General features: G+C 31.5%; 1 protein-coding gene across 1 annotated transcript; it reads left to right on the forward strand.

Moving 5' to 3' along the window:
- Positions 1-2,469: 2,469 nt before the first annotated feature.
- LOC134252399 (transmembrane protease serine 11G-like) lies at positions 2,470-12,096 on the forward strand. Its single transcript, XM_062734870.1, has 11 exons — positions 2,470-2,610; positions 3,229-3,350; positions 3,617-3,705; positions 4,315-4,610; positions 5,072-5,220; positions 5,668-5,725; positions 5,845-5,977; positions 10,382-10,644; positions 10,798-10,946; positions 11,161-11,215; positions 11,722-12,096. Exons 1-11 carry the CDS (start codon positions 2,526-2,528, stop codon positions 11,820-11,822), a joined length of 1,500 nt encoding a protein of 499 aa, XP_062590854.1. The 5' UTR covers positions 2,470-2,525; the 3' UTR covers positions 11,823-12,096.
- Positions 12,097-13,438: the final 1,342 nt, after the last annotated feature.

The raw sequence follows: 13,438 nt of genomic DNA on the forward strand, positions 1-13,438 counted from the left end.
TTCAATTTGTTATGTATTTTTTTTATTCAAATTGTATTCTGTATTTTTTTTTCTTGGATAGCTGACTCGGTCTGTTTATTTTATTGCGCAAAAGTTGCATTCGTTTTAAAAGTAGACATTCCGTGCATATTAATATATATTATATTTACAAAAAAAAAAAAAAAAAAAAATGTATGAAATATACTAAAATTATTTTTCCTGAATTTCCTCTTTACAAGTGTACCCTACCTTTAAATTAAAAAAGCAAAGTTACACGATTGATCAGGCGCTGTTGTTAAGGACAGACGAGACGTTCCTAAATAACAGATAAAATTTTCCAAGAGTTTGTCATTGAAGTATTGCTACTTAAACATGTTTACTCACAAAAAATTGATGTACCTTACCAGGCATTTCTGCAAGATACCAGGGGCAGTTTTTCTTATATAATCCTTTTAGGAAGAAAAATAATTTTCTAATTTGATATGTTTAAGTGTCTGGATTTATAAAAGACATTTAGAAACTGGTTTAGAAAGCAGAATGTGATTAAAATTTCGAATATTTTTCATATATTACAAAGATATACAAAACAGATATTGAGGAACGTCTCGTCTGACCTTAACTTCAGTTTTTTCAACCATTCATACATGTACAAAAATCCAAATCATGTTCATCATTCAGTTTTAAGCTGAAGAAACACCTTAATTCCACTTTTTTAGCCTATTCATTGAATTAACCTTATATATGCCATTGTACATATACATACGTAATATAATGTGATATGATTGTGCAAAACATTACCAAAACAATTAAACAAACAAAAACATTACATTTTCAGCTAGACTCTGGACTGCCTATCGAACAAAGCAGAGAAAGGGACTTTGCTTTTTGACAATTAATTTTCAGCTCACTGTAATGGCAAAAGATTGAATATGGCAAATATTTATAAGCTTCTATTAAATACACATTTGTGCATTCTTTACAATTGAAAACAAACGTGCATTTCTTTTCTTTCTTTCTTTTTTGTCGTTGAGTTGGGGACATACGAGGGTTGTCCCAAAAAATCGTAGACAGGTAAAACAGTTTTGTTTCTCTTTGCTTTATTAAATTTCTTCCCTCGTCATTGCAAAGAGTAACATTTTATGATTATGCACTTCAAGTTTCATGATGATATCACATCTTATAAGAAAATTATGAAAAAATAAAGAAAGAATATAAGTGTACACCGGCGCACGAAAGCAAGCGTAAATTACGCCTCTTATAACGTCATGAACTCGATTGCTGCTTCACTAGTGGGTAATAACATTTAAAAATTTTTTAAGTGATTAGACCACGCTTGATTAACGGGCATATTTAAATCCACCGCTGTCCGTTTGTGTTTTTACTTGTTTTTTAACCAGATTCAAAACTCAGTCGAAATTTAGTCGAAGATCGCCTTACATTGTAGGCAGCAGAGAAAACAAATTGTTTGACGTCGTTCGCTGTCCAGATTGTCCCCAATTGTCTGCGTTTAACAAACAGCACTCTACTTTTTACATGCTGTAATAAACTATTTTCGATACAGAAGAAAAACTCTTATTGAATATCGTGCAATTTAAAAATAACTTTTTTATTAAAATCTGGTGTGTAATGTCACTTCTGTACTCTTTTTTCCCGTCTCCGATGTATATTAACCATATCCAACACAATTTATTACATCTCCGTGCGCCGACTACGCGTTCGACGACGTCATTTTCATCAAACTCAATTTCAACGATACTATGAAAATCATGACACCAATCGTCTGTTTTTAATGATATATATATGAAATTTTGACATAATATTAAAATTTTTATTCTGGTTTCAGTGGTTTAAATTTGAGTTCAAAGTATGATATAGTATGAAAGAAATGAAAGCAATTGTAATAGTTATATGCGTAAATTATTCCGAATTTTGTCCGTGCGCCGACAGGCCTTATCGGCCTTCATATAAATCGTCCTAATATTATTAATATGAAAGATATGAATATAAAAATTCACAATTTTAAAGAACATTGAATATATTATGTCTTTGCAAAATTTGGTAAGTATTAGTTGCATGATTAAAAAATTATAAAGATTGTCTACGACTTTTTGGGACAACCCTCGTATAGCATTTAGTTTTAATACCCTCCCAATTTTATGTCAAAACGAAGGCCTATTAATACATGATGTACTTTAATAGTCTTTCTACTTTTCGTGGTTATTATTTCTCAAGGTGAAATTCCGTCCAAGAGAGAGTATCTTCTTGTCAAGGTCAATTTAGCGTATAGGTTTTGATTCTCTAACAAATGTTTATAATTTTCAGTTAATAACACATACAAAACTATCATATAAAGACAATCATATTTTTGTTCTAACATTTAAAAAATTATCAATGTTTTATCTGAATACAAATGTAATAATAAAACAATATCTAGATAAGTTTTATATAAATATTTACAACGCAAATTCCTACAAGTATATGTAGAGTATATATAGAGTTCTAATAAAAGGCCACCTTGTTCTTATCTATGCTTTCGTGACCCATTCATGGGGAAAGGGAACCGGAAATCACGAAAGGCAATGATTTTCCTCATGCGTTGGTTGTTGTGTTGTTTTGTGCTTCTTCATCAAGGTATGATCCAAATCAAAAACATTTTTTTTTCTGAAATACTGTGCAAGTTTTACTAGTTCAATTATTTTTAAATCATTAATTTAAACGCACCCCCTCTTTCAATTGCATAACGAAAGCATTTGCAAATTTATATAAAGTATTTGGTTTGGTCTTTTAAGTTTTTTTTTCAAACTATTTAGCAAAATGGAGATCTCGATCAATAAATATCAATATTTCGAATTTTAATCACCGGTGTTATCATTTTCAGTTATTCATTCTGCTCCAGTTTAGCTTTTAATATTTCAACATGTAAATTTTGTATCTTTTGTTTTTGTTGTATGAGTGCAGATATCATCTTGGAGTAAGTGTAAAAATAGGTATATGCAGATCAAAACATGCAGGTCTGATACAAAAATATAACGTGCTTCAAAATTGGAACATAAAGTATTTAAAGTTCTTCCACTGTTTTCGACTTGATCTGGCCCTCTTTCATAAAAGAGGGATATATATTTTTTTAAAAAAATAAATCAAGTTTATTCATGTTATTGACGTTGTGCATTTCACAGGCTTGCATGTATTATTCAGAAAAACATTAATGTTACATATTAAATTTTATGAAACTTATCCAATGTTTTACAGCGGATCCAACATACTGCGTCCCCTGTGGCCGCCCTTATAGACCTCCCAAACAGCACCATAACAACCACATCAACCGAGTGATTGGGGGAGAGGAGGCTCTGATAGGAACATTACCATGGATGGTCAGTAACTAAAATAAATTAATGTTAAAAACTCTATATATTGCTTAAATAACTCTAGAATCTTTGTAATTTTGCAAAATAAAAGACATATATGTATAAATCGATTTCAGACAATAAACATGGCATTAAACAAAGATTTTTTGTTCATATACATGCATCGATTTCACACAATAAAAATGATATTTTAAAACAGAATATTTTTGATAATTGAAATTTGACCTTGAAATAAAACATTTAACATCTATTAAGACTGTGTAATTTTTAAGGTGATGCTGACAGAGAATGGTGCTCAAGTGTGTGGAGGATCGATCATTTCAGACAAACTTGTTCTTACGGCAGCCCATTGCTTCGAAGAGTATGATTTTATTAAAGTTTTTGAAGTGAAATATTGAGATTTCGAAAACAGTAAACAAGCTCATATATATAGGTCCATTGAAACAATACAAATCAGGAGCAGAGCCAACATTGACCTCCAAAAATATAAGAGGTGGGATCAGGGGCCACGGAGGAGTAAGCTTCCTTAGTGCATTGGTCAATCCGCTAGTGCACATTGCCATGATCGGGCAAACGTAAAAATCTGTTGACAATTCGGTGTGTAAATAAAGGCCTAAAAGTTGGTATGATAACGGCAGTCAGTATTCATCCAATGGCGTATTATATTTGCTGACAGGTCATTGCATCGACATAAAAAATTGCGAAATGGTGACTTTAAGTTTAATCGAGGCTGTTGATTTACCTGTTTCATCACCTTGTTTCTCAATAGCTTACCTCGTTTCAGAAATTGTTCGTTCGTAAATAAGTGAAATTTCTTGAGGGAATGCAACTGTGTATTCTTAAAAGCTTAGCAAACAGAAATGAAAATTCTAGAAAAAATAAAAATAAAATACACATCTTAAAAAAATTCTTCATTCTAGACATTTAACTACAATTCTTTTTTTATTCAATTTTTGTGTTCCTTCTTAAGTCATGGGAGTTTGGATCCTAAGAGATGGCGTGCAATTGTTGGAAAGCACCATCTTTTATACACAGACTTAACTCAGCAAACTCACACTATTAATCGAATCATTATGCATGAAGGATACGACAATCACACGGTGAGGAATGACATTGCCATACTCGTATTAGACAATCACGTGATGTTCAATAGTTACGTCATGCCAGTATGTCTGCCAGGAGCTCCCTTGAGTAGCTTCCCCTCGCATCACTCTCATTCACATACTAGTATTGTTGGTATTGTTGCGGGCTGGGGAGAAACGCACGGTAACTGATTTGAGCATCTTTTGCTTAACTTTGTAAACATTAGATATTTAGAGTTAAGCATATTATTATATATTTGATTGAATATATTTGACTTTCTTGATCGTCTTTCATCTTTGAAAAAAAATGATTTAAATTTTTCACATCTATGAGAAGTGTTCTCTTTAACTGTGTATATTATTTATGAAGTGATAGGATTTTCTTTTGTACACTGCCACTTATGCAGTAAAAAAAACTAATTTATGATAATAAATATAAAGTACTTGTACATATGATCAGATTTGTTAAAGATTTTAATGTCACGAAACATGAACCCGTTAGGTTAAAATTTAATTATCTAACCATGTAAATTTGCTAGTCATAATTATGTACATGTCCAACAATCATGTATTCTGAATCCGGTTGTTCTTCAAGTATATGTATTTAAAAGCTATCAAAAATGAAATGTACTCACTGAAATGTAGAGCCTAATCCAAAGTATGTGCTGAACCAAGTATCCATACCCATTCTGAGTGATCGTGTCTGTGGTGCACACACGTGGTATGGGAGTGCCTTCCTACCCCAAACTACTTTCTGTGCTGGGTATGAACAAGGAGGCAAGGATGCATGTATTGTAAGTTTGTAAACGTTATTGTTAAACCAATTGTTATAGAGACATGTATATTTGACACATTCATGAACGAGACAAATGAAATAGAAATGAGGATTTTTGCATAGCTTATAATCATTTTGTCACATTCATTAAAGTATAAGGTTTCAAAAATTGCAGTTTCAGAGACAAAAATATAACTTCATGTATGCTTTTTTTAAAAAAATTTTTTATTTTAAAGACAGGTTTAAAAATCAAAGTTATAATACCATTACTTCAAATTCCTCTCTAATTGTACGCGTGGGCAAAAATATGAAACAGATTATTAGTGTAATGAAGACGGAAGATTTTGACAATTTTTTTTTCAAAATATTTTTCTCCTCCAATGAATTATATTTTTACATGTCAAGGTAATACTTAATTTTCTGCATGTAACTTTGAGTGAGCACTTCCTACATGTATATTTTCTAGGGCGACAGTGGGGGTCCGTTTATTATACAGGATCATAATGGATATTGGGTACAAGTTGGTAAGAATTTTCAAACGTACTTAATGGTATAAATTATGTAAAAAGAAAAATATGGTGTATCAAAAATATCAAAACATTTTAAAAGATAAGTAATTATTTTTCTCTGTTTTAAATTCTAGGTATCACAAGCTGGGGTTATGGATGTGGACATCCCCGCTCTCCTGGAATATACACTGACGTCACCATATATCTCACATGGATCAAAGAGAAGGCAGAAATGTACAAGACATATTTTCCGTATTTTGGAACTTAGTATCACATCTTTATATCACTATTCACTGCTAATTCAAACAGAATATCTGAATCTGTCTCTCTTGGATTTTTTTCCCTTTTTGAAATTGATATTCAGTATTATCTGTTCTAGGTCTTTTTAAAGGCAAAATAACACAGTATACTTAAGATAGATATTATTTTCACTGAATTTGAAGATACTGAGGGATTTTGACAGGGTGAGAATTTAAATACATGTAATAAAATCTATATTTATGTTTTTCATATTGAAAGTATTGTAAGCAATTGTGCTCTTTCTACTTTTGTTGAACATTCTGTTGATAATTAAAAAAGTTATTTTTATAAAAAGTTTGTTATTCATGTCATTAATTTCAAAGACAAGAAGGGGAATCGGTTTTATTTTGTGTAATATATAGACTAACACTCAATATTCATTCAATGCTAACGAATAAAAAGTTCAAAAGAACCATAACTTGAGTATATGTATCAGATGCATGTTAAACCTCGCATTAGGCGATTGAGGGGAAAAATGAAAACCAAGTATCCCTCTGTGTTCATTAATTCAGAAGAAAAATAATAAGATAGAATACACTCACTATGTACTGTTCTCTGCTAACAGAACAGGTTACAACATTGTCTTTGTTTATTTAAATTATATTTTAGAGGAACTGGGATTTAATTCTACTTGTGGTAATCCAACTTATACCCATAGCTGCCTTTCTAAGAAGGAAATTCTTCAAAATCACTTGTCAGTTTTGAATATTATTAATATTCCTATAACAACCAGAATGAATTTGAATTACCACATCTATACTGGATTCCAAAACTTCATACAAATCTTTTTTTTTAAAAAAAAAGATACATAACGGGTTCCAGTAAATGTTCTACCAAACCACTTTCTTTACTCCTCATTGAAATATTAACAGTAGTCAAGGAGAAATTTCAGGAGTACTGTGCAACAATATATTCTAAGTCAGATGTGGATACATAAAAACTTACGACTTTTCAATTCTTATACAACCTTTACCCACGATAAATAAAAGTCCAGGGCTTCTGACATTATTGACAGGTATTTTTTTCAAAATGGGACTCGTAAATTTACTTACCTTCTCATTGGTTATTTGCAAAATTATTTTGTTAAAAAAATCTTATTGTACATACAAATATTCTGAAGTTGATATTGAAAAAGATGCTTGAGTTTCTGATAGACAATATCTGTGTGGTCCTTGGAGTTGGAGACCAAGTCTGCCAACAATATATTGGAATTCCCTTCGGTACCAATTGCGCCCCGTTATTTGCAGACCTTATTTGTGTACATATGAAGAGGAATTTGTCCGAAGACTTGTACGTGAAAAGAAGAAAACATTTGCTGTAGCCTCCAACTCAGCAATTAGATATATCGACGACGTATTGTCAATTAACAATGGTTATTTCCTTCTTATGTCGATACGATATATCCCAGTGAACTTGAAATTAAAGATACCACAGAGTATGACACATTTGTTTCATATTTAGATATTTTACTTGAAAAAGAAGTGAATGGTAATCTAACAAGCAAGATTTATGGCAAATGAGATGACTTTAATATTTCAGTCGTTAACTTACCTTATTTATGCAGCAATAAACCTTCATCATCTGCATACGAAGTATATATAACTCAGTTGATTCGATACACAAGAACATGCTCTAAAAACAAGTTGCCGAAACAAGAATATCAGCAGTCTGTTTTAAAGTCATCAATCCGTAAGTACTTTGGTCGATACAATGGCCTTGTCGACAAATACAATTATTTATTAAATGAAATGCTTATTGACTAGTACTTTTTTCATACTGATAATTTCTTTAATTTTTTTTTTTCAGAGCTCCGTCTACTATAAGTATATAGAACACATTCTTACTTTAGTATTTGAGCAGCATTCGATTAAATTTAATAGATAATATTTCTCTAGAATCTCTAGAACATATTCAAGAATATATGTCACAAAAGAAAGCTGAATGTAAAAAAAAATCACAATTATCAAAAACACACATACACATACACACGCACACCCTAACCTCTGGAAATTCTTGAGATAACTTTATGCTGTATCAAGTAATTTTAAATTTTTCAACATAAGAATTGCTTTGTAAACTCCTGCCCCAGCAAAACAAACATACTATTCACAAATATAAGTCAAACAAAAATGGGTTTTTTTTTTTAAATGAACGTTATTTTATTTAAGGTTTCTCGTGTACAAAAATAGAGCAAGAATACGTAAATAAATTCGCTTTGGATGTTTCATATGAATTATAACCAGTTAAAATAACTTGCGTCTCTAATGGTACTGAACCAAATAAATAGAAGAAGAATTATGAAATTTTCAGCACAAAATTTGTTGAAATCCCTAAATCATCATCTAATACGTGAATAGCCTTCTTCGGTTTAAAAAATTGCTCCTACTTAGCAAATAAGCTGAGAAATAAACACCATATGGTAAGAATACTAAGTATATTTAACTTAAAAATATGGAAACTGTTGCTTGATTTCAAAACTTTAAATTATCTAATTATTATTTTCTTACGATCAATTTCAAGTGGAGAACTTCAATCTGGTTTTGTTCTATTTTAAGGTTTCAAACAAAAAAGGTCATTCCAAGTTGCTCAGCGAATGCTTATTCTTTCGTTTTAATCCCTTCTTTTTCTAATCAATCTATTGTTAAAATCAATATGGTAAATAGTGACAACTTAAACATTGACACAATTTCAATTATGGATCAATGACGTATCACTGGTTGATGACGATAACCGAGGTAATACTTTGTAAATAGTTTGACCTTGTACATGTATATTTATTATCAAAATGCATAGCTTATTTCATTAAACACGAGGGACACGATTTAGCATAAATACTATATTCTACCTTGACCGCCTTAAAATTACATATATCATGAAAATTCCTTAACAGTATATATATTAACTACAATTCAGATTTGTTTAAGACATAGATCTCGAAAAGAAAGGTAAAGCAAAACAGTAAAATCTAAGATTTGCATTCTTGAATGGGTCTCGCATGCATTGGTCTAAGGAAAGGCATTTAAGATCCCTTGTACTTAGCCATAGTATATCTGTATTCTTAAATTGAATAATCATACCACGAATCTGGAATGACTCCGACAATATTTAATCCGACAAAACTTGCTGTGACCATGTCTGGGAATCAGTCCTCCTCAACATGTTGAAGGTAGCAGTAGTTCTCACTATCGTCTGCTTAGTCACTGGTAAGGCATAAAATTACGACAGTCTGAAACTCTTAAAAGGACATTTCCTGAAAATGAAATTAAAAAAAATATGTTTAATCAGCATAAGATATAGTAAATTATATATAGCTTAATATATTTAATTGTTTGTGCCATCTTGAATGTTTATTGTTGACCTTGTCGAAAAAAGTTACATTCTCCGTTTTCAAACCAATGGTCATCAGAACTGTTAATTTTGGCATTGAAAATCAAATTGTAATTCAGAGTAAAACTTCTTTAATTGAGAATAAAATTATTTTTTCTGAATTTTGCTAAACCAGTATTTTCCTGAAAAACATCGCAAATTGAATGAATAAAAAGGCGTGTAGTGTTTTTTTAAAAAAATTTTTTTTGACCGAATACAATACCGTTTTTTAACAGCAATTCTCATCTTCAAAAAGTTGTATAATTATAAGTAAGGTTAGTTAAACTTTATGCTACATAAGAATTATGTGCCGTTTTGTAGCTAAGCCACACAGAAAGCCTCACAACGGGCAACATTCACATACCGAGGTTAGCCAGACAGACCTGACAGCGGTTTTACAATCCATTAATCAGGCAGGATGTGGAAGTACTCGTGTCAGTCCTGCTGTCTCATACATTGTTGGTGGAACTGAAGCTCGTGCTAACAGCTGGCCATGGATGGTAATAAAAAATACTTCTGATTAACAAATTCAACCTAGGAAGAAGATTAAACCATGTTTAAATCCATTGATAAAATACTATTAGTTTATCTAGTATATAACTTGGCTTTGATTTAATTGGTTCTCACTTCAAAATGGCGCTAGTGCTTAGTAAAGGAAAACATTTCCTATATATTTTGGTAGGCATCCTTGGAGTGAAAAATGGAATGCACGTTTGTAACATACAATCAAATGTATGTCGTTGATAAAAATGATTAAGTTCGATGTAAAAGTAGATTGTCTAGAATATAATCTTGCATTGAATTGATCGTTGTATGCAGGAAATATATTAATCACATCCTTGGAGTAAAAATACGTTTGTTCACTTACCACTAATGCTTGAGTTACGCATGTAACGGAAAAATACTGTAATTGGCAAATACATGTAAAAATGTTTAATTTTCTTTTGACAATACAAGCTAAAAATCCTTAAGCGGGTGCAATTGAGACTTACTTTATTCTTGTAGTGCTATGGCAACAGCTTCCAGATGGCGGGTTCGACTAGGTAAACATGACAGAACTAGAACAGAGACTACAGAACAGAATCTGAACGTTAGGGCCATCATAAGCCACCGCAGTTACAGTAGCTCCAAAATCAGCAACGATATCGCATTGATGGAGCTGAGCTCAGCAGCACAGATCAACGACTACGTCAGTCCTGTTTGTGTGAGTCAACTCGATGTGGCCGCTGGAACAAATTGTATAACAACTGGCTGGGGAGATACTCAAGGTTCATATGAACCTTTAAATGAAATTTTAAAATTAAACTCGCATCAATTTATCCTTTTAAATCCAAATATGATTAATGATGAAACTTACCTCCATTTGTAAATATATACAGTTGAATACAGAATTGAATTCAAATGTGGTGATATATTTCTAGGTACTGGTTCTAGTTCAGTTCTTAGACAGGTAACGGTACCTATTATAAGTCAGTCAACATGTGCCAGTCGTGACTACTACGGCAGAAACATGGACACAACAACCATGATTTGTGCTGGATATGAACAAGGTGGAAAAGACTCTTGTCAGGTAGCAATTTTACAACAATAGTACATGCATAATTAAGCACTTATACTGTACATCCAAAAATGCCTCCACAACTTAGTACTTACTTTTCAAAAGTTGCAGAATAGTATTGGATATGCATTTTGCACTCTTTTGTGCTCAAGTTATGCATGTGAACTTTATTCTACATTTTATTTCAATTTTTATTCATATATTTCTGTAATATTTTCATTTGTAGGGAGATAGTGGTGGGCCATTGGTTTGTAGTTCTGGAGGAGTATGGCAACTCACAGGTATTTTCAAACAATCAATTTCTAAAACTTCTATAATGAGAACATATGCTTTGATGTCCGGTTTGATATTGCTTTTCTTCGCAATTCCTCATCTGATTTTTTAAAACTCTTTTTCGAATAATATAAAAATTACTGGCATTAAATTATTATTATTATCTTACTATCCCTTAACCGGATTGAAAATAATGTTTAAAATTATATCATCAATAATTGCTCATTTGGCAATTCAAGCGATTTCCAAAATTTTTATGAAGGAAACAAATTTTGGTATCTCGTACAAACACCTGGAAATGTACCACAATTTTTTTGTGAGGAAAGGTGATTAAGTAGCAATACTTCAATATAAATTTCTAGAGAAAAATATCGTGTTGCGTACCTTCTTACCCCTAGGGAAAAATAAAATTACATAGATTAACATTTCAGTACATTTAATCTTCTCAATTGTTTAATTATTTTATGTGATCATGTAAACTTTTATATATTTCTGTGTATTTAATTATGAACAGGAATCACTAGCTGGGGATTCGGCTGTGCTGAAGCCTTCAAACCAGGAGTATACACCAGAGTAGTTAACTATGTCAGCTGGCTTGGTCAAAACATGAACTAATCTGTAAGATTGTTATGTAACACCCGGTGAAATTCATGTGAATTGTTTTTGATAAAATAGTTTAAATATAGTTTCTTGGTCATTGGTTCTTTTATTTCCATAACCACAAGAGACCCAGGAACCACATTGACCACTTGAATAACTATGGTCTTGCTCTTCATATGCAGATTTTCCCGCTTGATATTCATTCCTTTGCAAGCAAAACTTTTATCTTTAACAGGTAATTTAATACCACATTACTCCAGCAGTCATGAACAAATTAAAATATAAACTACCTGAGGATGCTGCCATATAAATCTGATAAATAATGGCTTTCTGAAAAATATAAAAATCCATTGTACATGTTCCTCGCGAAAAATTTCCAATGCCTTATAGTGCTTTTGCTATTCTGCTGTTCTTTAGATGATTTTTTTTATCTGAATGTATTCATATATTAAACTTTGTTCCTCTGTTGTGGCTAAATGGTAGGGATTGCACTATATGAGGATGTTTCTTATTTAATATATCTAGTCATGGCTTTGTTAATTTTGAAAAAAGAATTACCTATTTAAAATTTGAATTAAACATTAGAAGTGGGATCAAGTACCATGGATCTGACTCCATGCCAATTATAAATGTGCTCCTTTTAATGCTTAGGAAATAACGGACAAGTCTGTTGACAATTTTGTATGTAAAGAATTTTGAATTAAAACTGTCTGTCCGCATCTGACTTAATGATAAATTGTATTTGCTGACAAGTTCATTGTATCGACCATAGAACTTAAGAAAAAATTACTTAAAACAATACATAGTACACGTTCGTTGTATTCTCTTGTTTCATCAACTTGATAGTTATCAACTATTCTAGTTTTAGAAATTGTTCTCGGGTATAAAATCAACTGAAAGATCCATAAACCCCGTATGCAGGTGATGACGGTATATAGCTGTATAAGTAAAAGAAGTTGACGATAGAAAAGCTAGTCATAACATTTACCATAAGGACTGATTGTTAGATTATCATTAAGGCCTTTTTCTAGTAAAAATATCCAAATATGAAACAGATGGTCAGACTGGTATCTTTAAATTCAAGATTTCAAAAGTTCTTTTGAATTTTTCATTATTTTTACATCTGATTTACATGTACACCCTTTTCGAAAATACTTTTGAACTGTACTCCTGAAGTTTCTTCATCACTGCTGTTGATATTTTAGTGAGAAGTAATGAAAAAGGCTTGGTTAAAGTAAAACAGTTACTGGAACCCACTTTGTATTTTTGTTTGTAAAGGTTTTAATGAAGTTTCGGAATGCAATATAGATACGGAAATTCAATTTCATTTTGGTTGTTGGGAGTATTAGAGATATTCAAAACTGACATATGATTATGAAGAAGTTCCACTTGCTTCCCCCGTTTTAGCCGTACTTTAGCCCTGGGGTACATGTTATGAAAAAAAAAATCCACTGTGCATGCAATATGATGGTTTTGCATGTTTTACATGTAGCTTTTTCCTGGCCCATTGGTTCTTGAGAAGATACTTAAATTTTTAATAATTCTTGGATATCTCTTTTCAAAAGATGACAATGACAAATATGAAAACACTTTATCCAAGGATGCAATTTGCAAAGTGTGGTTGAATTCCT

Source organism: Saccostrea cucullata, unplaced genomic scaffold, assembly GCF_032062105.1.
Source record: "Saccostrea cucullata isolate Sc308-1 unplaced genomic scaffold, CSIRO_AGI_Scuc_v1 ctg45, whole genome shotgun sequence".
Lineage (NCBI taxonomy): Eukaryota > Metazoa > Mollusca > Bivalvia > Ostreida > Ostreidae > Saccostrea > Saccostrea cuccullata.

Bases quoted from the DNA above. Each gene is read 5' to 3' on its own strand.
- LOC134252399 (XM_062734870.1), top strand. From the start codon at position 2,526: ATGGGGAAAGGGAACCGGAAATCACGAAAGGCAATGATTTTCCTCATG. The intron at 3,706-4,314 runs GTATGATTTTAT...TTCCTTCTTAAG, and splicing joins GCAGCCCATTGCTTCGAAGA to TCATGGGAGTTTGGATCCTA. The intron at 5,726-5,844 runs GTAAGAATTTTC...TTTAAATTCTAG, and splicing joins TGGATATTGGGTACAAGTTG to GTATCACAAGCTGGGGTTAT.